The sequence below is a fragment of the Poromitra crassiceps genome (genome assembly GCF_964638095.1).
Source record: "Poromitra crassiceps genome assembly, chromosome: 3".
Taxonomy (NCBI): domain Eukaryota; kingdom Metazoa; phylum Chordata; class Actinopteri; order Beryciformes; family Melamphaidae; genus Poromitra; species Poromitra crassiceps.
In genome coordinates, this window is record NC_139625.1 from 62257188 (window position 1) to 62282570 (window position 25383).

At 42.7% G+C, this 25383-nt stretch overlaps 1 protein-coding gene across 3 annotated transcripts in view; it reads right to left on the reverse strand.

The window, feature by feature from the left end:
* Window positions 1-25383, reverse strand: part of LOC310772574 (FERM, ARHGEF and pleckstrin domain-containing protein 1-like) — a 135072-nt gene that overhangs the window by 27904 nt on the left and 81785 nt on the right. For 2 of the 3 annotated variants that reach the window (XM_083632406.1, XM_083632404.1), the window contains exons 6-13: window positions 19514-19611; window positions 18086-18200; window positions 15662-15809; window positions 13959-14054; window positions 13702-13868; window positions 13523-13591; window positions 10522-10597; window positions 9087-9294 (exon numbers count right to left, since the gene is read on the reverse strand). In XM_083632406.1, coding sequence (XP_083488532.1) covers window positions 9087-9294; window positions 10522-10597; window positions 13523-13591; window positions 13702-13868; window positions 13959-14054; window positions 15662-15809; window positions 18086-18200; window positions 19514-19611 — 977 coding nt within the window. The remainder of the gene's footprint in view (window positions 1-9086; window positions 9295-10521; window positions 10598-13522; window positions 13592-13701; window positions 13869-13958; window positions 14055-15661; window positions 15810-18085; window positions 18201-19513; window positions 19612-25383) is intronic. The other variant, XM_083632405.1, reaches the window with a different exon arrangement.

A 25383-nucleotide genomic window follows, 5' to 3' on the forward strand; every position in this document is an offset into this window, starting at 1 on the left:
AGGAAGGAGAGGGAGAAGATAGTAGGAGAGGATAAGGGGAACCATGTCAAAATTGCTTTTTGTAACAAAGCATTTCAACTACTTTCTTGAAATTCACTGCCATCTTGCATTCATCTTCCTTAAGATTAAATAGAGGGATACTGTGAAATTTAAAAATGTTCAATAGACAAATGTATGATGGGGAAAAATAAAAATAAATACAGCTATAATTGAACAGGTCAGTATATTTCCTTCAATAATTCCTACATGTCATCAACCTGTATGGCAGTGAACTTCAAGTTTAGACTAGGATCTGAGTTAATCTTAAACTATGGGTCAGGACTTAAAATGAGTTGTTGCCGTGTTTTAGTAGGTTCTCACATGGCAAGAATGCCAGGATGCTTAGAGGCCATATCTGTGCATTATAAGGGCAAGCAAAAAGACAAATATTGCAGTCATGGATAGCTGAAAAGCTGCCAAATGAATGAACAAGGTTTTAAGCATATGTGTGTGATAGTGAAGTATATCAATATTCATATTAACTCCATTAAAACCAGTGCTATTGTGGTTTAAGAGGTGAATGCACTGTCTATACATCTTCCTAAAGCATTAAGACTGCATTCTAACTAAATTATGGATAAACTGTAAGCCCTTACAATTCCCTTACAATGCATTATAGATATGGTCATAGAATCCTTTACAATAGCCTACTCTTTGCTATAGTCATGGTGAGGCCTCAAATCATCTGAGTTTCTCATAGGAATAGGAATAGAAAGAGGAATGACCCGATTATGGTTGAAATAAATCCACTCCTGGCAACTTCTTACAAAATCATATAGGAGGGAAAATATGATCATGAGGGCACAAGACTAACAAAATCCACCTACAGTACTTTTCACTACATCTAGTCACTACAAGGGTAGACTACATTGCACTACATTGTGACTGTATACTTGCCCAGTTGCAAAGTTTCCAAAGAGTCCACTGATTGGTGGGTATACACACCAAACTGGATCATGGGTTAAACCATGGCAACCACTGAGTGCAGATCCCGTGACGGGTGCTATAAAAACACTCACCACCATACAGAAAGAAAAACAAAAACAAATACTACTACAACAAAAATAAACAAAAAATACTACAACAAAAGCAACAGACAGGTGAAAGAACTCAGCTATTCAAACATAAAATACAGACAGGCATGGGTGGAACGACGTGTGCACAACTGAGCATGTGCACAACACAGCCCGGTCTCCAAAATAAAATGAGGAATCCACAGACATGTATAGCACCAGTGGTTCCTGCATTACATTACTGGCTTTCCTGGAGAAGCTAAGCAGGTCTGGCCTAGGACACTCCTTGGATCGGAGACTGGTGCTGGAAGTGGTGTTGGAGGACCAGTAGGAGGTGCTCTTCCCCTCTGGCCTGAATATTAATAATCTGGTCTGATGTATAATCTCCCCAATGCCCTAGGGCAGAGACATGGACTGGATTCTGTCCTGTGAGTGAGCACCATCCTTCGGATGATCATGAGACATTAAACTGAGGTCCTGACTCTCTGTGGTCATTAAAAGATCCCATTGTCACTCTTCGCAAGAGTAGGGGTGTCACCCCAGTCCCACACAGGGAACAACTTCAAGCATGGCCACCTAATCATCCCTTGTTACTTAATTGGCACATTAGGCCTCAACCTTCCAGCGTGATAGTTGATGTGAGGTGAGCGTTGTGCCACAAACTGGCTGACAGCCAGGTAGGTGCTACTACACATCAGTGGTGGATGAGTTGAATTCCCACCTCCTCCCCTGATATGTGAAGCGCTTTGAGTCTCTAGAAAGGCGCTATATAAATCAAATCAATTATTATTATGAGCACTTCTGAACCAAAATATATATATATCACGTTTCTAGATACGTGGAAATTAACATTATACACGTCATAGAGTTTAATGACGTCTATAATGTTAATAACCACGTTAATGGCTGTGTTATTGTTAATGTATGTTGAAGTACGTCGCAGAAGCATAAGGGAGTAGGTGTGGGATTGGTGGACCTGTAGCGTCCCTGTCTTACAAGCAAGAGAGTCCCAGTACGAGTGTGCCTCAGTGCCTGAGCGAGGCACGTTGTGTTTTTACTTTGGGTTTTAACACAAACCCATAACCAAGTTGCTTTGTTGCCTAAAGCTAACCAAGTTGATTTACTTGCCTAAACATAGCCACGTTGCTTTACTTGCCTAAACATAAGCAAACTTGTTTTATTCGTTTATACGTTGGAAAGGCAGTGATGTTTTCTAATTAACCGTCGTTTCGTTTCAAATTTACACTGAGATTGTAGATGTAAAATGCCACGTTTTAGAAATGGATTTTGTTACAAATTCATGTTGATATTGTACATTTTCATGGATTCCACAAACAATGCCTACATTTTATTCTGGCGACTGGGTTGCACAACACTGAACAAAACGAACAGCCTCTATTCTACGCTCTATCTACCACAAAACAAGACATGGGACAGAGGAGACGGAAGGGGTCACAAGCATCCAGGGGGGGTTGTCAGAGAGGGAGAGTACATGTGTGTGTATGTGGGTGATGGGTGGGCGGGGCCAGGCAGAGGGAAGTGGGGTGGAGGTGGGGTAGATCAGGTTACATATGGCTTCACTCTACTCTACAGAAAGTCCTGGAGTCCCTTTTCTTCGAGCATACAGGGTCGTTTTTTATTGACACTAGTGCACAAAATCAGTTACAGTGTTAAAGACAGAGGAAGAGAGCAGAGACACCAGAATCAAATCGAGTAGGTGTCGTCTAAGAAAAAATAAAAAGGACAGCTTCGCAGATATACAAAGTGTTACAAGAGTGACACAGAAACGGGTGAGTCAGTGAGTCTTTAGGTCATATAATATGCAGTGTGGGTTAAGAGAAAAATGGATCATTTCAGAAACTTTCTTTTGTAAAGGAATATGCCGACTTTAGCTAACTTGCTGTCATGTGAAGAGAAGATTGGGGGCAGTTTCAACTTTGCGTGCTCAGTAGTTAGTGTGCTACGGTGCTTTTGAGATGTTGCGAAGCCAGCTTGTAGTGACCACTAAATATCACCATCACACGTTTAGAAAAGAAAATTATTAAGATTTTTCTGATTCCCCCTGCTGTCCTGGTAATTGCTCCACCCCCTCTGCCGATCTGGGGAGAGTTGTAGTCTAGCACATGCTTCATGTGCAGTCGCTAGCTGCTTCTCACCAGACACCTTTACCGGCGGGACGTAGCGCGTGGGAGGATCACGCTATTCCCCCAGTTCCCCTCCCCCCCAACAGGGACCCCGACCGATCAGAGGAGGCACTAGTGCAGCGACCAGGACACCTACACTTAAGCCGGCTTCCCACCCGCAGACACGGCCAATTGTGCCTGCATGGATGCAGAGATAACACGGGGGCTCGAACCTGCAACCCTCATGTTGGTAGGCAGAGAATCTACCATTGCACTACCCAGACGAGCTACGGCCTTTAGAATTAAATAAACACTAGACATACAGAGGTGAAACAACTACCAATCTTCAAATCACAACATTTAAAATTGGATTTTTTTAATCGTTTTTTTCTTTTTGTTGCCAGAAAGCCGGTTTATTCCTTTAAAAGAAGACAGTCTTTCAGTACCCACTTTGTTATGTAAACAGAGAAAGAGAAGCACAGATTTGATGCTGTAATGCTAACTTACATTTTAACAACCAGATGTACAGTAAGCATCCCAGTATCAGTCAAATACGATCACAGCTTGTGCAACCTACAATCATTTAACTATTATTATCAAATTGTTATCAAATAAATCTAACAAATTTGTCTCTGCTTAACTCCCGTACAAATTACAATATGAATACAAAATCACAGTCTATCATTCATTTATGTACAGTACATTAAAATTACAAAAAGAGCCTCAAAGAGAGGGACTTGCTGCAAGTGCTATTTTGGTGACAGGCAGTGAAAGGTTAGACAGGGTGGACTCAACTCAAGTGTTTGCGTTCGTGTGTGTGTGTGTGTGTGTGTGTGCGTGCATGCGCACGTGCCCAACTTCTGACAATACTCCAGACTTTTACACTTACAAAACACCAAATCTCTCATAAATATATTTATGCAGACTTCCGTTATGCATTACACTTCACTTGACTTGTCTGTCTTACCTCCCCCCACATCGCTCTCCATGAAAACTGCACTGGAGTTGAATCGGCCCTGTTTCGTCCTTGTGCGCAGTGAACAAACCCGGGGCAAATGGTTTCTGGAATGTTTGAAAAAAGCGGGGTGCACTAAATTTGGAAAAATGTAATGTCCCGTGAGAAAACGACTGAAGACTGTCCCGAAACCGGGAAAAATAATTAATAATTAAGACTTGTACAAGACTTGATGTTTTGATACACCGGGATGCTTCTCAAACATTTGGAACCATTTTGAGCCCGTGGACAGAGACAGTGACAGAGTGAGCAGAACAGAGCAGCATGACAGAAAAGCAGGGACTTTGTTAACATGCATTCAGAAGGAGAGAAGAGGAAACGCTGAGATGCATTATTTCTCTTCCCACTGATAGATAACATGCTTAATAAACAGTGCGTTTTACAAAGCGTGAACGCTGCTAGCGGCTTCGCTAACAGTCGGGAGGTTGTTTCAGGAAGAAGCGCTAGCACTGAAGGGGAAAAAGACCATATGGTGTGAGTGCACATCACATGACAAGATACTGATGAGATTTTGTCCTAATTAAGTCACTCCCAAAAGTAATTGTCAGTGTTTCTCCACAGAGGCTTTGTCACAGAATTCTGTTGAAGGGAATTTGGCCAGAGGGGTAACTAATGCTAATGCTAATGCTAATCATGTGCAATTTAGAACAATGTTTTCATACACAGACACTGAGAATAAAGCATTCATAAGAATCTGAAGCAGATCTAAAAGAAAGTAAAATAAAAGCCTACTCAGGGTTCCCACATCTTAAACATCAAATTCAAGGACTTTTAAATTACTGTTCCAGGCCCAATTTCCTTAAATTCAAGGACCCAACGGCATAGTTTGAGACATGGATCAAGGTTAATTACTTCTACAACACTGAGCATTTTTATAATGATAACTAGCAGGCTTTACAGAAGCTCACAGACAACCATTAAAAAGACACTTCTCAACTGTGCTGTTATGGAAAGAAATCTCAAGAATTCAACTTCTATTATTGCACAGTATATATAAATTCAAACACTTTCAATGACCCATGTGTATCGTCTATTTTCAAAAACTTTCAAGGCCTTGATTTTTTTCTCAAATTCACAAACTTTCAAGGATTTCAAGGAACCGGTGGGAACCCTGCCGACTGCTGAATATCACTTAGATATTTCATCATCTAGTAGTTAGTTAGCAAATAAGCAATCCGCCCTAATTTATTGAAGTTGGTCCCAATTCAGTATGAGGCTCAAACAAAAACAAAAAGGCGTCCTGCTGGATATGAGTGTTGCAGTGAGCAGACAGCCAGGGAATGGCAGTGATGGGCATGAGGAGGCCAGTGAACCTTCAATAACAGCCATCATAACAGAGGAGAGAAAATGGCATCCAAAGAAAGCCAAATATAGAAAAGATGAGCTATCTTTTACAGTGTGTGGTCGTAGTGGATGATGCCAGGGGTCAAGCCAAGCAAAGCAGACAGCAAGCTGGATGGTCACGAGTAAAAAGGACGGTGGCTGCATCTTAGATTTGTTCTAATTGTGCGTGCGGAAAACCGTAAAGAAAGGGACAAGGGACAGAGAGAAAGACAAACTGAAAGACGACCATGGAGCTACTCTCACCAACATGTCCAACCAACAATATTAGAAGATAATGTATACTTCAAATATTTTGAGACATTATCAAAAATCCAGATACAAGGTTAGGGCATGTCCTGGTTCATTTCTTTCCATATTATTTTAACCGATTCAAATCCATTCTATTTCTTGGGACTATAGTGATTGTATACTTCCCTAGCTTTCCGTTTTGTACAAAACAGGATTACCACAAAAAGACTCGATCACAGACATCAAAGTTAACAGTGCAAGTTGGCCACACGAGACAGAAACTGAACGAAAGCATGAAAAAAGTGCTCTGAAGAAAAGGACATCCGCTTGGCCTGGTCATGAAACTGAAGGAGAAGGCAGTATGGCCGGTAGCGACATACAGCATTCCTCCTTCGACAGATCCAAATAGCCTTACACAATAGACACATTTTTCTATCATCAATTCTCTACCAAGGAGATTCTAAAATACAATTAAAGAGGAATAGCAGTCCAATCCACATAATATTCCTATGGTCTAGGATGGTCCACATGATATTCCTATGGTCTAGGATGGTCCACATTATATTCCTATGGTCTAGGATCCATATGATATTCCTATGGTCTAGGGTGGTCCAATCAGAGTTTCAGACTGTTCTAGTTCATAAGAATTACCTGGAATCTTAAGTAGATCGGGGTTCCCAGTTAAACCTCCAAATAACATCCCTCAATGAAGTCCAGCTATTTATTACCTTACAGCCCTTCTATTACACAAGACAACAGTCAATTACAAAAGTTTGATTCAGAGAAAATGCTACATTAGGAAACTACAGACTGGAACACTTACAACATGTGCATACAAAATCCTATTTAGGTTCAGTGATACGGAAGGCGTTACAACCCGGATTCGACAGCTGTCACACTCAATGTCACATACAAGCAATTAATCAATATCTCTCTCTTGCTCTGACACCTTAATGAGTCAGCAACAAGCCACCTTCTTGTATCCCGTTACACAACAGCGAGCTGCAATCACCGCAAACCTACACTTTCCAAACTAAGGAATTACATTGACATTACGAATTTCCTCCAGCTTCCTCGCAGTTAGCTTGCAGCCTCTCGGTTTAATGCAGAAGAGAAACAATCATGCCAACAAGTCATTTTTTAAGGAAAGCAACCAACTGACTCAAAATGTCAAGGTATTCCTTTAAATTGTTGTAGGAATTTCTTAACTTCCCCACATAATCTATATGATTCATCTACACCTACCTCGATAGTGAATGTACAGTTTATAAGTTATGGCACATTGCAAGAAAGGTTTTCATTAAAAAATCACCTACACTGATTCTTCAAAAACGTTTTACACATGCTGGCAGGATTGCCTCAGGGCCTTCAACCTTAATGAAGTCTCCCTTCAAGCAACCTTCAATCAACTTTTCTACATAAGAGTATGTTGAGGCTAGACTCTGCAATCTACGAAGAGGTCTGCATACAGTTTGCCCAAGACAAAGTAAGAAGACCGTGCCCATTGAAAACCTCTCTCAAGCCTTTGGGGCATGGACTAATGAATTCACCTAAAAGTAGGGCAGGCCTCTCTGTTTACAGTGAAAGAGTCCGCTAAGTCCGCCAATTCAAAGGCCAATCTCCATGCCCCAAAAACTACGGCAGAAAATGATCAGGGCACATTTAATAGAATATATTTTCGCATTTCAACTAATTTAGTTCAAAATGTGCGCTTGGTAAAATGAGGTTCTATAGTAGCACAATTATCCAATCCCCAGTGTGAAGAGTGGAGCTAAAACCTACCACTTTACAATTCAGTTCTCCATTTTATTTATTATTTAACTTTCACTGCCAATGAATGTATCTATTTTCCAGTCTTTATTAATGTAGTTGGGTGGTAGATTTTCTTTCAACCAGTTTAACATTTCTCTAAAAAATCCAAACCAGACTCATACAGAAGTTCTTTTGTATTAAAAACCGCGTTCTGGTGTCGTTAAAACACAAAGACAACTACAATAGCGAGAGGCTTGACAGCGTGTTATGCGCAAGCCCCTCTCCCTCAACAGCTGAAAACATGGCCGCCTATATCTTCCTCATTAAAGCGGTAGCAGCCCTCCTCTTCCTCGCCCTCCCCATCCTCCGCCTCCTCCAGCTGGAGGCTTCCGAAGGAGAACTTGCTATGGGGCAGCGGCGAGGAGTTCACGCCATTAGAGTTAACCGAATTAAGGGAAGTGACGGCAGCGGGATTGCCGTACATTAACGGCTGGCTGTACGCGCTACTGCCGGTGTCCGACTCGCTGTCGCTGGTGTCAGTGCCGCTGCTCGTAGACCCGTCAATCATTTGGACTTCAGACTTCGGCTGGTTCAGATTGTTGTGGTTGTTCTGTGGCGGGATGCAGCCGGGCTTCCCACGCCGCCCATACAATCGCTGCACCGCATTGGACCGCGCCTGTCCCGGAACCACGAGGTTTCCCCCGTGGTTGCCATTGGTTACCACCATTCTCCGCTCCATTGGGGCAGAAGAAGGGGCCTGGACAGAGATTCCCCGCAACCCGGAGCGGTGTGGGTCATGGTGCCGGACGGGGGTGGAGGTCAGCTGGCTAAGAATAAACGGGTCGGTATCTGAGCGGTTCCGCATGTTGTTGTTGTTATGCGGTTTGGCCAGATGCTGCGGGGTGCGGTTAGGGGTGATCGGGGAGTAGCTGCCGTAGTAGTTTGGCGGCGCAGGGTGGGAGGGCGAGGGACTTGTCGGGGTCTCAACAGTGATGCCTCCAGGACGTTTGGTGAAATAATGGCCACCGTCATCCCAACGCGAGCGCGGCTGACCGTGACCGTTCACCATCTCGGCATGACACAGCGAGCTCGTCCGCTGGTGGAAGCTGCTGATCACGGGGCTGGAGCACTGGCTCCGCGTCCCCCTTCCCAACGGACGTCCCCCCGCCACGCCTCGCTTGTCTCGGCCCTGAAAGATTTCGTCCAACAGCGTGCTGTGGAGCGGGAGGCGGCCGTGAAACGAGCCTCCGTTCGACAAAATCTCATCGTCGGTTAGCTCGTGACTCATGCTATACTTGTTCAAGCCCTGCTGTTGCTGCACCAGCCCCTGGGGGTTGGCGTGGCAGACGCCGTTTAGAACCCCAAACAAACTCCCGACTATCCCCCCATTGTTACCAATACCACCAGCGTTAATCCCACGCGTACATACGGAAGGCTCATCCTTGTTGCTGTCATTTGCATTGCTGAAGCCCCTGGTAGCCCTATTGTTTTTACTGACATCGTATTCATTGTCGCTGCAGTCTATGTAAGGAATGGAAGAGCTGCTGCCTTTGTTTGCCCTGCAGGCTGGACCTGGGTTGAGGAGCTGGTCTGGTGCTGATCCCGTGCCGTGGTGGTTCTGTCGGGGCTGGGTGGGGTCTGAGCCCGGTGCAGCTAGTATATCGTGGAAGCCGTTGGCGTTGGACGTGGCGGTCGGCGGCTCATTGGAGCCGTTTGAGTCGGCTCTGTGGCCCAGTCTGCCTGAGTCGGGCTGGTCTGCTAATGGGACAGACATGGCACTCTGTGGGCGAGGCAGGGAGAGAGGGAACAGAGGGAAAGAAGGAAGGGAGAAAGGAAGGGAAGGGGTGGAGGAGAAGCAGAAGAGAGGAGATAGAAATATAACTTATAACTAGGGGTGTCACGATACACTCAGTTCACGATACGATACGTATCACGATACTGGGTTCACGATAACGATACGATACGATACGATTTTAACAATATTTTTTTAAACTTGAATAATGACAATATATGACTGGAAAAGTAGTATTTTATTTGAAATGCACAAATACAAAACATGCTGTTGTGGGAAATTGTTATTACAATAACAACTAGAAAAAACATGAGATTGGAGATAAGGCTTATCTTGAAATAGAATGAGTTACACCGTCACTTAGATTTACTTTGAACTAAAAGGTGTCTCAGCAGTATAAATTCTCATTATGCATCTTCAGCTTTTCTTCAAACTCAAACAACAAGACTTTTCTTAGTCTATTTTTTATGCATCTTCAGTTTTTCCTGTCAAGTAAACAGTTTTGCCAGAAACTCAATTGAATGGTTTCTCTCCTGTATAACTTCTCATGTGTCTCTTCAGAGACTTGTTCAACTGAACTACTTTCCACACATTGAACTTCAACAAACAAAAACGTTTCTTTGTCTATTTTTGAAAAAAAAAAAAAAAAAAAAAAAAAAAAAAATGCACGATATGAGATTTCATCTCCACGATACATATCGTGACGTTTTACTATCGCGAAATTTCGTGGGACGATATATTGTGACACCCCTACTTATAACCCTTGTTTAATCAGGTTAGATGACTATGGCTACATTCCTTTTTCCCCAGGCAGATTCACTAAGAATGTATTCTTAGTTAAACAGGATTACTGACTTCAAACACATTCTTATTTACAGCAACAGTCTGGGGGAGGAGTTGCAGAAAGAGGGAGGGATGCAACACATTCACACTCCACTCCTCCTGGGAGCTCAGAACAACCACAGTTTTGTACGGCTCGCCACAGAGCAGCTCCACATTCAAACAGATAGAGAAATTATCAAAAATAGAGAAAGAGAGTATGTGAATGTGTGCAACCCTTACAGGGAGGAAAAACGAGACAGAGACAAGTAGAAGCAAAAGACTACGTGAAATAATTTTACTGTGCACATGGCTAATGCACAGGTTTATCAATAGCAGAATGATCATAATGTCATGAAATAACAGTGTTTGTTGGAGTGCGTGTGTGTTTGTTACCTCTTTTGGCACTTGTGAGTGGAAGGAAGACGACAGAGGAGACATGCTGCTGTTGGACAGTATCTTACTGTGCTTCCTGGAGAGGAGAGACAACAGACTACGGTCAAACCATGTGCAACCAATCAGGATAGACACACCTGATGACTTGTTTGTGTCCATTTTACTAGCTGTGAGGATTGTTTAGACTCAGTCTAAACAATCCGCACAGCTAGTAGCACGGATGGGGGACACAAACTCATGCAGAGTGAAAAAGGTGACAGATACACAAAACCACTCAGAAATCATTAACTTAAGTGCCCTATTTTGGGATAAAAAGGTGACTGTCACCTAAAAGTGACTAGTTTGCATCCCTGCAGACTGTATTGGATGTTGGGTAGGTTGAGTCTCGGTTAACTGATTTCACTATTAACACATTCACTGCCAGCCGTTTTTCAAAACTGTAGTTAGCTTCTGCCAGAGGGTTTTTTTTAGGATTCTGGCTCATCTTTCAAGAGCCGAGGATTCGTTTCTGTTAGGATTTTGTGAACACACAATATCTCAAAAGAACTAATAGAATGTGTGCTTTCTCTGTCTAAAAGAGTTAGTTTGTAGAGTTAGTAGTTATGTAAGCATTAGCAGTTGAATACAGCATGGTTTCAGCGTCTGTAAATTTATTCTGAGATAAACGGCTTTTTGTGAAATTCGATAGAACAGTCACTTTAACCATTCATTTTTGGCATCAGTAAGACGTCAGACATCTAAACAATAGTTTTGAACAGTAATTTAACAGCAGGAAACACCCCTCTCCTTCAAACTCCTCCCTCCGTGTGTGTTCTTCTTGGCTGCAGCGGGCGTGTCACAAGCTCGTTGCTGCTGCTGCTGTAACCTCGCGTCACCAGGCTCACTGCTTTGCTGCTGCTGTGCCTGTCTGCCTGTCTGCCTGGCGGCCGCTGGGCAAGTCTGGATGGATGGGCTCGCTCGTTTCTTGGGGTTCTGAGAGCTTTGATGAAGCTTTTGCGATTCTGGTCTTATTTATGCTGCGTGTTTCAAAGTGTGTTCCACCCGTAATCTATTATGCAAATTTGCAAAACCCCACCGCCAGCTCCCAAGCACGAAAGCGTTTTCGCCAATCCATTTTCATGAGAATGGCTTCCTCACAGTGCTTTTTGCTTGCCTTCCTCTAGAATGGAGAGCACTGTCGCCACTTAGTGGGTCGGTGGAATGGGTTGTACACGTTCGGTCGCTCCAATATTTTTATAGGAGACGTGGGGGGCATTGATCCACGTAGCACCGTCAAAAATTTTTTTTTTTTTTTGACGTCTCAACTCGTCATTGGCAGTGAACCGTTGGAATTTTTTTGACGAGTCAACTCGCCATTGGCAGTGAACGTGTTAACCGCAGTTTAAAAAAATCACGGTTTTGTAACCATAAAGACTCAGCTACACCGAGTGTTTCTGTTCTCACTCTCAGAAAAGGGAAATTATGGTACTGTGGAAGTTAAAGGGACATTATGGTACTGTGGAAGTTAAAGGGACATTATGGTACTGTGGAAGTTAAGGGACATTATGGTACTGTGGAAGTTAAAGGGACATTATGGTACTGTGGAAGTTAAGGGACATTATGGTACTGTGGAAGTTAAAGGGACATTATGGTACTGTGGAAGTTAAAGGGACATGATGGTACTGTGGAAGTTAAAGGGACATGATGGTACTGTGGAAGTTAAAGGGACATTATGGTACTTTGGAAGTTAAAGGGACATTATGGTACTGTGGAGGTTAAAGGGACATTATGGTACTGTGGAAGTTAAAGGGACATTATGGTACTGTGGAAGTTAAAGGGACATTATGGTACTGTGGAAGTTAAAGGGACATTATGGTACTTTGGAAGTTAAAGGGACATTATGGTACTGTGGAAGTTAAAGGGACATGATGGTACTGTGGAAGTTAAAGGGACATGATGGTACTGTGGAAGTTAAAGGGACATTATGGTACTGTGGAAGTTAAGGGGACATGATGGTACTGTGGAAGTTAAAGGGACATGATGGTACTGTGGAAGTTAAAGGGACATTATTGTACTGTGGAAGCTAAAGGGACATTATGGTACTGTGGAAGTAGTGAGCTAGGTCCAAGCGTACAAATATCACAATAGCATAATGACCCCTGCCCTAGAGGCTAGGGAAACATGGAGACAACTCCTTGTTGAAGAGTTAAAAGATCACTGTTTGTTTATTTCAACAACACAACTACAACCACGTCGTAGTTGTCACATACCACAAAATGTAATCACCCCCCTAGTTTATGGGAAACATAGTTAACCAATCTACTAAAGAGTAGCGTGAAAGTATTGTAAACACATAAGAACATGGGCGAGATCGCCATGAATTATCTGTAGAGTTGTTAAATAAATGAATGCATAATAATCGTGAAACCGTAAATTTGCCTCAGACTATAATCGTCTCATCAAAATCTATAGTCATTGCAACCGTAGTTGAGTCCATCTCAAGCAATGCATTTTGTTATTTAGATAAACAAACAAAATCCCATTAGGTCTAACAACTTAGTAAAACCTCCTGCCTGCATGAGCTACTGTTGATTAGATTTTGTACATAAACCCATCTCATCCCGAGAAAAATGTTTCTCAAAGTCAGCAAATTATATTTTTCGAGATATTGAGACCTTTGTCTCCCCCATATTGTAAATTTCAATTGTTGCGGTTTACTGACCGAAGGGGGCGCTGTGTGATTGGTGGGGAGTGTGTTCTTCAAAGCTTTTCCTTTTCTATTGTCATTCAATTTGTTGTCAAAGGGTCATATTGTGATATACTAATGAATGTGCATAGAGAAGCATACCCTGGCTAATGCACACGATACACACAAATATGCATGCTAGTCGGGAAAATCAATATCTTTATCTATTTAGTGAGGTCTGTTGTTGTGAGTGCGTTCATTTGCATATTTGCCTCGAGCCAAATGGGGGCTGTGACAACTTGACATTCAAACCCAATCAGAAGGAGGCAGCTTCACCTTTCAAATGGAATCTTCTTTAACTCTGAGTCTTTGACATAATCGATGATCTGCTTCTGGGTCCGACCACTGCAGGCACAGAACACATGATGATGAAAAACTAATGAAAGACAAAAGCACATTATATTTAAGTCTTCCCTTTCCTTTCCCTCTGTCTTCTCAGTCCCAGTTACTTTTACCTGAACCTGAATGAGGAGCCCCTGGTGAAGAGGACGGGCTTGGGTTTGGGCTTGGGCTCCTCGAAGAGCCTGAAGAAAGCGTGGTACTCCACGCAGATCTTCCAGAAAATCTTGCAGCAGTCCCTGCTGGCCATGGCAAACTCTAGTGTGTCGTGGTGGGCGTTCTGCTGGAAGACGCAGAGACAGACGTGACTATAGATGGCGGGGGGAAGGTAAGGAGGAAAAGAAGGAAGGGAGGAAGTGTTGTATGGACTTACAGTGGGGTCAGCCCGCAGCTTGATGAGGAACCTCTTGCGTTTGAAGCTGAGCTTGCGAATCTTGGACCAGTTGAAGGCGTTGATCTTTGTGTACCCCTGCATGGAGGAACGACAGGGCGAAAGGCTGCTTAACCTTCAGGAAACACTCACCAGTGTCATCATACAACAATGAATTGGACAGGTTGGAGAACAGCCTTCAAATGGAAAATTAAGATTTATTTAATCTTTAGCTGTTTCACTTTGGCATCTCTCCTCCTTATCATCTCTGCTGCTGGCATCTTCAACCTAACAGTATTTCCAAGGATAGATTAATACTAATAATGCAATAATATACCCTACACACCCTGGCTACAGTGTGTATTATTTGATGAATAGAAATCCAAGATACACATATGGACTTTTAAGCTCCTGCCATGTCTTACTCAGCCCATTTGGGCCAATAACTCAGCACAAACTCAACTAAACAGCACATTCTTCTCTTGCTAAGACATTGCCAACGTTGGGTGGAGGCTCACCACAAACCTCCTGAACTAATTAAGCAAGTTGTCATATCAGCAACATTTTCAACATTCGAACAATCTTTGAACAATTGTGAGAGACATCATGGTGAAGGATTAGGGCACAGGTCCAGATTGGGGTCAGATCGGGTCAACAGAGGCTGCATCTTATAACCTGACAAACTGAGCTAGGTGCCAGAAAGTGTTGCGTCAGCTATGAGGGTTTAAATAGGTCATGCCCTTCATTATAGCATGCAACGCAATATAATGCAATGCTGACTGAAGCTCTGCTGTACAAACTATATTTAAACTTGAAAATGCAGTTAAATAGGTCTCTGTGACCTTGCCTCAGTTTGTGTTACAGTATTCACTCAGCAGGGGTGGCAAACCACAGCAAGAAAAACCACAAACAAGGATTAAGCCACCGTTTAGAATTTACTGCTTTTATGGTATATGGGTTTATTTTTAGGCTAACCGATTTCATAACTGCTGAAGTGCTACAACATGTTTTAGTAACTTAAAACCACGACCTGTATTAGGACCAAAACTATACCCAAACAGGAACAGGCATGGAATCGGAAGCGCAATAACCACAGCTACAAAACATGATGTATACCACTTTTCCAGAAAGCATTAAACACTCCTTTTTCATAATTCAGATCAGACTTAGGAAACCTAGATCTAATCTTTAAGCAAAAGCATTTTAGAGTTTAAGGTAAGTGGTAGACTCAGTTCTCAGCCTCTATCCACGTTGCTCAACTAGAGACGGAGAACTTTCTCCCAGGTTTCATTGTTAAAACTGGGTGGAAACAATTTGAATGTAAAAATAATAATTTATGGCACAAAAATAGTCTTTAGGGTGGCCCTTCGTGCAGAAGGGGCGGTGACATGCAGAAGTCGTATGCTTGTAAATGGATAAAACAGAATCCAATAATGTTACGTTGCTTGGGACATCATTTTCAAGGTTTTACAAACTTCTCTCTGTGATTTTCTGTATCTCCAGTTTGATTCACTATGGAGGATAATGGGGGAGAGCGTCATGTCCGGTAACAAAGGGGTGTAGGTTTGTTAGCGGTAGTTTAACTACTTTTTGACAAGAAGCCCCCAGACGATTTGTAGGCGGAGATCTCTAATTGTCTGGGAACCGAGACTAGGGAAGTGGTTATATGTGTTATTTATGAAGGGAGATATTTCTGAGGTGTTTACCTGGAACACCAGCACCCCGGTGTGAGCCACAGACAGGCTGAGTTTAGTGCCCTCTCGGTCCTTGGCTGGGTGCAGGCGAACACCGTACATCTCCAACCGCCGAGCGATCTCCAGCAGCTGGTAGTCTGACTCTGCTGGTGTCTGCCCCCTGTGGAGGAGAGAGGAATCAATCAATCAATCAATCAATCAATCAATCAATCAATTTAATTATTTCTATCTCTATCCCACACTAGCGCCTTGAGATAACCACCACCCTTGAGATAATAACAATGATTATTTTTGTGCCATACTGTGCCAAGCAGTACAGTATGTCAACTTTTAAGCAAATCACTATTCTCAATCAAGTGGTGGTGGTGATAGCTTTCATTGTTTGCATGTGCCAATCAATAGCAACAAAAAGGTGCCAACTGTACTTTTACAATAATAATTAATGCAAGATAGATGGGCAGACAGCACAACATATACAGTATAAAAATACCGGTACAGTAAAAAAACAAATCGACCACACAAAGGTTTGTTTCCTCAGAAATCTGAAAATAGCTTCCTGTTTCCTGTATAGGCTGCTGAATTAGCCACTTCCTTCCTGTGTTGGCAGCGAAAGGGATGGGCCTGAATAAGGGAGGGGGGGGGGGGGTACCCACCAAAAGAGAATGGGCATGTGTGCAGCGTGAAGGCAAGATGGTGTGAGGCTGCCTCAAAGCCTTCTGTGGTTAAGAGAGCGTTTAGACGATTTGACATCTGCAGAGATGCTGGATCCAAAACAAGGAAACAAGTTGCCCTGTCCAGGAAGCACTAATTCCTGAGATACACTGCTGTGTCAATCACTGCACCTTCATTTGAGGAAGTGAAATCATGGTACAGAGAGTGTGTGCGTGTGTGTGTGGTCCCAGAGGCATACAGGGCGTGCCAAGGGCTGTTTGTAGATAGCCACCTCTGTGGGTGAGAAAGATTAGATTTGTGTGTGTGTGTGTGTGTGTGTGTGTGTCTGTGTGTGTGTGTGTGTGTGTGTGTGTGTGTGTGTGTGTGTGTGTGTGTGTGTGCGTGCATGTGTGTGCACTACACACACATCGGAGGAACTGTGGATAAAGAGATAAGATTTATGACGCATGGGTTGGGTGTAGTGTGTGTGTGTGTGTGTGTGTTGCCACTTCTTAACATGCAGTGGAATCCGTATTATAACCAGCTCCTAGCCGGTTGGCCTGCATGTTAAACAACAATTAGCCGGCCTACGCGCCCTCCCGCGAGTCCGTATCATATTCATCTCGGCCCCCGGTATTCACCTTATGTTCAGACCTTACAGTGGACCAAATTCTTCCGGGTCCTTCTAACACTTCCGGCGGTCACGGCGCAAAATAAAAGAGTTGTTTTTGGAGCGGACAGTGAAGGGGTAAAATAAATAACGTAGCCTACTACTTTGAGCCGGTACACAGCAAGCAAGCGAGTATCCACTGTTAGCCAGGTCAGATAACGTTATCGTCGACAATGACGAGCACTTTCTTGTAAAACATACCTGGACTCCAACAAAGAAAGCTTCGGATAGTTTTCTCTCCTCCGAGGCAGCGCGATAGCAGCGCGAGCCATTAACGTCAATAAAGACCCGCAGATGTTAACGTAATTCCCTGGAATGCGAGACTTAACGAGCCAGTTACATGGCGTTGCATTCTTAGACATTGCCGTTTGCTTTTATTTGGTATGTTACATACAATTGGCTAAATTATTAGTTAATTCAGAGTTAGATGATATTGGAGCAGCGCAGCCATTTTTTATTTTATTTTATTATTATTTTTACTCGGAAGTCGTAGGACGGCCACAGAACCGGGTCAAATGGGCGTGGCTACATAAGGTGAATAGGAACCGCATTATAGCGAAAGCGGCTGCTGTTTAACTCTGGCAGCTCATGATCCAGATCATCTAGCTATGTGTGAGTGGGCGCGTGGTGGCACTTTACAAACCATTAATGTCCCATCATTATTTTCATGAATGGACGTAGCGTTAGTTACGTGGCTGGATTATTTGGAAGATAGCCAAATTAGGTGAGTAAACAACAAACAAAAAAGCATTTGCCCCAGCGCGAGGTCCACACGTGACTCGCGGAGCTCTGCCTCGCGGAGCCTTGCTTGAGTATAATGAGCCCTTAACATGATCCTCCCAGGCGCTACGTACTGCCGGGGAAACTCTTCTCTGTCAGGTGAAAAGAAGTGGCTGGCGACTGAACATGTATCGGAGGAAGCATGTGCTAGTCTACGGCTCTCCCCAGATTGGCAGAGGGGGTAGAGCAACAACTGGGACAGCAGGGAGAAATGGAGGAGAAAGATGTCTATGTACCTTGAACTGTGTATCTGCATGTGTGTGCGCGCGCATGCATGTACAGTATGTGTGTGTGTGTGTGTGTGTGTGTGTGTGTGTGTGTGTGTGTTCACTCACACATGCTTGCGGTGGCAGTCGGTGATCTTGTCCCTGAGGGCGTCCTGGTCTGGCAGGTACTTATTGTGGAGGAGATGCTGCCAGCTCTGGGTCTCGTCGTAGTCCCCGATCTCCGCTGGTGGATGGAAAGAGAGAGAGAGAGAGAGAGAGAGAGAGAGAGAGAGAGAGAGAGAGAGAGAGAGAGAGAGAGAGAGAATGCAACGTTTAGCCTATTTGGAGGGGAAATTAGGGGAAAAGGTTGAAAGGAGTTGGGGAGAGAAGTATGTAAATAGGAGGTGTTGCATATTAGAGATAGAGGAGGAAGGGGGAGGTTAAGATATAGAATGATGAGTGAATGAAGGCAATGGAGGGATGGAGAGTGTAAAAGCAGAGGACATGAGTGAGAGTAAGGAGACTGCACCCTTTAATCTCGGTTAGCAAAACAAGCAAAACACTAATGAGGGTTTGCAAATTCCAATCATGGAAGTTTGAAACCCTCATTAGCGTGTGTTTACCCTGCCTTTTCGACACAAAATGACTCCCGTGAGAAGGGTCTATTTTTGCAGCTCTGCTCCAGTTCATTTCTTCTACAGTCCCTCATTTGTATAGGTACAACTAACAATCATTTTCATTATCGATTAACCTGTCGATTATTTTATCACATGTGGCCTAAATGTTTTTCACAAAATAGTGAAAATTTACATTTTCCCCCAAAGCCCAACATAATCTCCTTAAATGTCTTCTTTTGTCCTCACCAACAGTAAACAATCCAAAGATAATCAGTTTACTGTCATAGAAGACTAAAGAAACCAGAAAATATTGAAGTTGGAACGAGATAATTTTAGGGTTTTTTTCCATTAAAAAAATTGTCGAAACGATTAATCGATTCTCAAAATAGTTGCCAATAAATGTTCAGTTGATCGACTAATGGTTTCAGTTCTACTCATTTCCACTCCACTCCACCTCATTCTATTGTACTGTAGCTCAGGTGGGGGTGTGCTGATGTTTGTGTCGCCATCTGTTCAATATCACCGACAACACACCCTCATACTGTACCACCCATAGGTGCACAGACCGTTACCATGGCGACTGAGTGATATTCTTTAGCATGCTGTGCCGCAGCCTGCCCGCTGTCCGCATGATTGAATCAAAACCCAGAAATACTATATCGTCCACACACGCCGCACGAATAATAATGCTTCCAGAGATCAACAGGAATGAGCAGGTGCCGGCAGGTCAAAGTCAGATCACAGATGCAATATAAACATATGATTGTTCCAGATGGATGGAGATACGAGTGCTTGGTGGAACTGGTGGCATCGTGGAATACAGAAAGAGGGCCAAGGCAATCGTTTCTTGAATAAACCACAAAGGGAGTGTGTGTGTGTGTGTGTGTGTGTGTGTGTGTGTGTGTGTGTGTGTGTGTGTGTGTGTGTGTGTTGCACTTACACTGAATGATGTGGGAGACCATTAGAGCAGCGCTGGTGTCGTTACAGATGAGATGACCACAGGCCAGGTCGTGTTTAATCTGAAGGGCAAACAGATACCTGGGGGGGGGGGGGGGGGGGAGAGGGGGGGGGGGAGTATCAGAAGGGGAGACCGGAGGGGGAAGGTAATTAGCTTAATGCACAACCTATAAACTCAACAGCTAACAATGTTAAAAAGCCATTCAATTACCCTCAAGCTGTTGGCAGTGACACACACACACACACACACACACACACACACACACACACACACACACACACACACACACAGCTGATACTGATATTATTAATCCATTGATTTAAATCATTCCTTAATTGAGAAAATGCCCTCAACAGTTTCCTGTTAATCATGATTAATAGGCTACTTAAAAAGAGCTCTGGACCTCAAGGAGAGTTACCTCTGACACACGTACGCATGCGCACACGCACGCACGCACACACACACACACACACACACACACACACACACACACACACACACACACACACACACACACATTGCTAAGTCATGATGCTTCACTTTAGTCTGCAGAGGCAGCATCATAAAGTGGTCTAGTGTGTTTCAGTGATAATACTGTTGTGTATTAGGCCAGCTGGTCTCAATCAAAACCTACTAGCTCTAAGACAGCACAATGCTGATTCAACACACACACACACACACACACACACACACACACACACACACACACACACACACAGAAGCATACTTGCATAATAAGATACGTACATATACACAAGAACACACAAATATAAACCCACACACAGCATTGATGACTCAAACATTATTGGAAGGACTCGTCATGTTTGAGGGTAACAATGAAGGGAATGAAGTGAACAGACATGAACACGAACACACACACACACTTCAGTCCAGTGTTGTGGTCAAGTCACTATATGGAGTCTGAGTCGAGTCTAGAGTCCCCAGTGTTCGAGTCTGAGTCACCAAAGAAGAGTCCGAGTTCAGTTACTGAAGCGTAATCCGGGCGCTGCACTGTGGCTGCTCAGTGCTCCTAGTTCTACGAAGGTTCCTAGTAGAGGATGGGTCAAATGCAGAGGATGAATTTCCCAATGGGGATAAATAAAGGATGACTTAACTTGGTCTTAATCCACATGTTAGTGGAACACACGTCTGCAGTTGCACGAAATTGAGTAATGTCACGGTACAGCTATCAACATTGTATGCCAAATGATTAGTGCATATTACTATATATATATATATATATATATCAGAATCAGAATCAGAAAGACTTTAATGATCCCCGGGGGGAAATTGGGACAGGTTACAGTAGCTTGCACTCAGAACACAACATAGCATAAAATAAACAGTAGTAAAATGCAATATATGCAATATATATATATATATATATATATATATATATATATATATATATATATATATATATATATATATGTATATGTATATATATATATATATATATATATATATATATATATATATATATATATATATATATTTATTTATTTATTTATTATCATTCACCAGAACAAATCTCCATTTTCCCCACCTCTTCCCACATTTTGTTTTTTAAACAGCGTCATGCTAATTCAGCAGGGTCTCCACTTATAATAATAAAGTGTAGACTGGCTGTCAGAGGCATATATTAAGAGCGCAAACATGCACGGTGTGTGTGTGTGTGTGTGTGTGTGTGTGTGTGTGTGTGTGTGATATTAATAGTCCACAGCACCTTTCCATGCGACGTCCAACCAAACCTTTTTATAACGGCATGATTACCTCTGTAATAAAGTTAATGAGGCTTCAGAGAGTTAGCCTGGAGTGAGAGGACGCCATGGCATTTTTAGAACAGCACACCAATTTAGAGTGAAATAATTCATTCTTCATGCATAATTCAAACGGTTTGTTATGGAGACTGGTACTTCACTATGGTTGACTTTTATAGTGTCATTGTTTTAGTAGTTTGTTATGGAGACTGGTACTTCACTATGGTTGACTTTTATAGTGTCATTGTTTTAGTAGTTTGTTATGGAGACTGGTACTTCACTATGGTTGACTTTTATAGGGTCATTGTTTTAGTAGTTTGTTATGGAGACTGGTACCTCACTATGGTTGACTTTTATAGTGTCATTGTTTTAGTAGTTTGTCATGGAGACTGGTACTTCACTATGGTTGACTTTTAGAGTGTCATTGTTTTAGTAGTTTGTCATGGAGACTGGTACTTCACTATGGTTGACTTTTAGAGTGTCATTGTTTTAGTAGTTTGTTATGGAGACTGGTACCTCACTATGGTTGACTTTTATAGTGTCATTGTTTTAGTAGTTTGTCATGGAGACTGGTACTTCGCTACGGTTGACTTTTAGAGTGTCATTGTTTTAGTAGTTTGTCATGGAGACTGGTACTTTGCTACGGTTGACTTTTAGAGTGTCATTGTTTTAGTAGTTTGTCATGGAGACTGGTACTTCACTATGGTTGACTTTTATAGTGTCATTGTTTTAGTAGTTTGTCATGGAGACTGGTACTTCACTATAGTTGACTTTTATAGTGTCATTGTTTTAGTAGTTTGTCATGGAGACTGGTACTTCGCTACGGTTGACTTTTAGAGTGTCATTGTTTTAGTAGTTTGTCATGGAGACTGGTACTTCGCTACGGTTGACTTTTAGAGTGTCATTGTTTTAGTACAGGGGTGGGCAACTATTGTTGATGGGGGGCCACATGAGAAACCCAGATTGTTGCCGGCGGCCAAACAAATATTGTCATGCCGTAACCCATGGATGGGCAACTTTGATGATAGAGAGGGCCACAAAAAATGTCCTCGCTACCAGGTTTTGCTGAGGGCCAAACGGCGCCAGCGCGGGAAATTTTGGGCATTTGAAGCCAGGTTAACTCATAACTCATTTTAAATTAACAGTTGTGATGTCATTATTCAGTCTTAACCACCAATATTTGATCCTTTTCTCACTCACTCCTATGTCACCACCTGCTCTCAGGGCTTGAAATTAACTTTTTTGACCACCTGCCAATATGGCTGCTAGATTTTAAAGTTACCAGCCAATTAGAATTTGCAGTAGCCGAAATGTTTTTCTTGAAATAAATCAGAATATGAGTGGGTTAATTTAAGCATAAGTATCAGTAAGTGGCCCGGGATTCTCAAAGCCTGTGTTGAGGGTCACACGAACAAAAATGCACTCTTGAAGCTAAATAAATCCAAAACCAATGAGTTAATTATTTAAATTTCTACTTCAATGTAGCCTTTTAGTCATAAAGATTATTGAAAGATATTCCATATTGCAGACTGAAATGCTATAACAGAAGTGGAGTATTGGCCAGAATGGCATGAACATTTGGACACTTATTCAGCGGGTATCTTGCATGTTGCGTTCAGGTGCACAAAAAAATAAAAATAAAATGCAATTCCATCGCGGGCCACACAGATGGCGCCCGAGGGCTGCATGCGGCCCGCGGCTGTATTTTGCCCATGTGTGTTTTAGTAGTTTGTTATGGAGACTGGTACTTCGCTATGGTTGACTTTTAGAGTGTCATTGTTCGAGTAGTTTGTTATGGAGACTGGTACTTCACTATGGTTGACTTTTAGAGTGTCATTGTATTAGTAGTTTCAGTTTGTCATGGAGACTGGTACTTCGCTATGGTTGACTTTTAGAGTGTCATTGTTTTAGTAGTTTGTTATGGAGACTGGTACCTCACTATGGTTGACTTTTAGAGTGTCATTGTATTAGTAGTTTGTCATGGAGACTGGTACTTCGCTATGGTTGACTTTTAGAGTGTCATTGTTTTAGTACAGGGGTCATTTTAGAGTGTCATTCTATTAGTAGCACTGAGGGAGAGAGAGAAAAAAGAACGGAGAAAAAAAAGCAGCCAAACCAAAACGGTTGGAAAACGAGGACAAGTGGAGATTCAAGCCAAGGATCAGTTACACAGCTTCACAGATTATGATCTAAAATCTCTTTCCTGTTTTGCTTTTTATCCAGAACTACATGTGCAATATATATAATATGTTAGTGCAATATCTGTCTCTCAATCCATCCGTCTGCCACTTCTCAGAATCCAAATGAGAATGATTGTTATTGTCATTATACTCAGGTACAAGTGTAGTTATACTCAGATACAACATTTCATTTTATTTGGCTTCTCTCCGTATAGTAAAAGTAAAAGTAAAGAAGATAAATAAAGCAGTAGTATAAAAAAACAGTCACAAAAACTGTAGCAGCAGCATACTGTCTGCAAAACATTTGTGCAAGTACAGCTTACATCAAGATAAAATAAAATAAAAGACACTGGTTCCAATTTACATAACAATATTACCCAGGTTTAGGATACTTGTATTAATAAATAGATGTTACATTCTGTCCTGGCTCTGCTGTCTTCTGATGTCGGTATAAGGCTCAACCGATATGGGTTTTTGAATACCTATATATATATATGATATCTTTGGCATAAAGCTGCTGACAGCCGATATTTTGAGCCAATATTTAAGATAGTTATATAGCCATGACCATGCGGAAAAAAGAAAGGGAAAAAAAACATGGATTGAGTGTCTCCACCAGATGTTTGTTCTTGGCAGAGTGGAAAAGTATTTAGACCATGGGACAATGAAACTCTCCACTCAAACCCACACTAATGAAACTGAAGGAGTGAGGCAGGTTTTATTTGCCTGGGTTCAGACCTTTCAATCCGCCCACTCCACAGAGTGCGTTGCTTCTGCTTTGGCATCATGACATGCAACAGACATGCAACAGCGGTTTGTCATGTTGAAAAACGGTTCGGTCCAATGAGCGCTGTGGGACTAATGATAAGCCAATCAGCGCCAAACAAATGGCGTAACGGGCGGGACTAATGCTGTTGTCAAGCTGTTGTCAGGTGCGTCGGACCTAACAACAAAGGTGACCGCTATAGACAAGATAGGCGCTGCTATCGTGGCGGTCCTCCGATCAGAGGCAGCTCTAGTGCAGCGACCAGGACACATACCCTTAATCCGGCTTCCTACCCGCAGACACGGCCAATTGTGCCTGTATGGACACCGAAACAAGCCGGAGGTAACACGGGGACTCGAACCTGTGACCCTCGTGTTGGTAGGCAGGAAATCTACTGGTGCGTCAAAGGAAAGTTTGAAGGCAGAGTGGAGCACTTCGACACAGCAAAACAAAAGGAAAAGAGGCCATGTGGTCGCTTCCTGTTTAGCGCTGGAGTCAAGCCAGGACAGGGTCAGTGGAATACACTTCAAAATGTTGTGCATCTTTTGCGTTGACATTGCAGGGCCTCTGGTCGGCCGGTGTGATGATATTTTGTCGTGATATGAAGTCTTGTTTTCAGTCTCAAGGGACCCCATCAAGGATAAGAGGCATTATGCACACATGACTGAAACATCAACATACGCCCTCAAGAGTAACAAAGTTAACTCTTTTTTCAGAGTAACCCCCTATTTCCAAAACCACGGGGTGAGACCTAGTAGTAGTCAGGGCCTTAAACTGACTGGTCCTTGTGACAAGAACAACAGATGTTTTCATGAGTCTGTTTCCGAGATGAGTGACTACATTTCTTGTTTGGGTCGAGGGAAAAAACCCTCTTGCGAAAAATATTTTTTCACCCCCTTTGATGTCTTGGTATGTGGATATGAATGTGTTATAAATGGTAAGCGGCTGACCAAACAAAGCAAAAGACTGAGACCAAAAAAGAAAAAGCATGAGAAGAGATGCAAACGTATTGTTTAACAAGGCCTCTGATTTTTGTTTGGATGAGTTGTAAACCATAAATGGCACTTATAAATCTGTCTGAGCCCGTTTGAAGACTGACTGAAAGCACTCTGGCCGGGGACAAAACCAGAAGAAAAACAAAGCGTC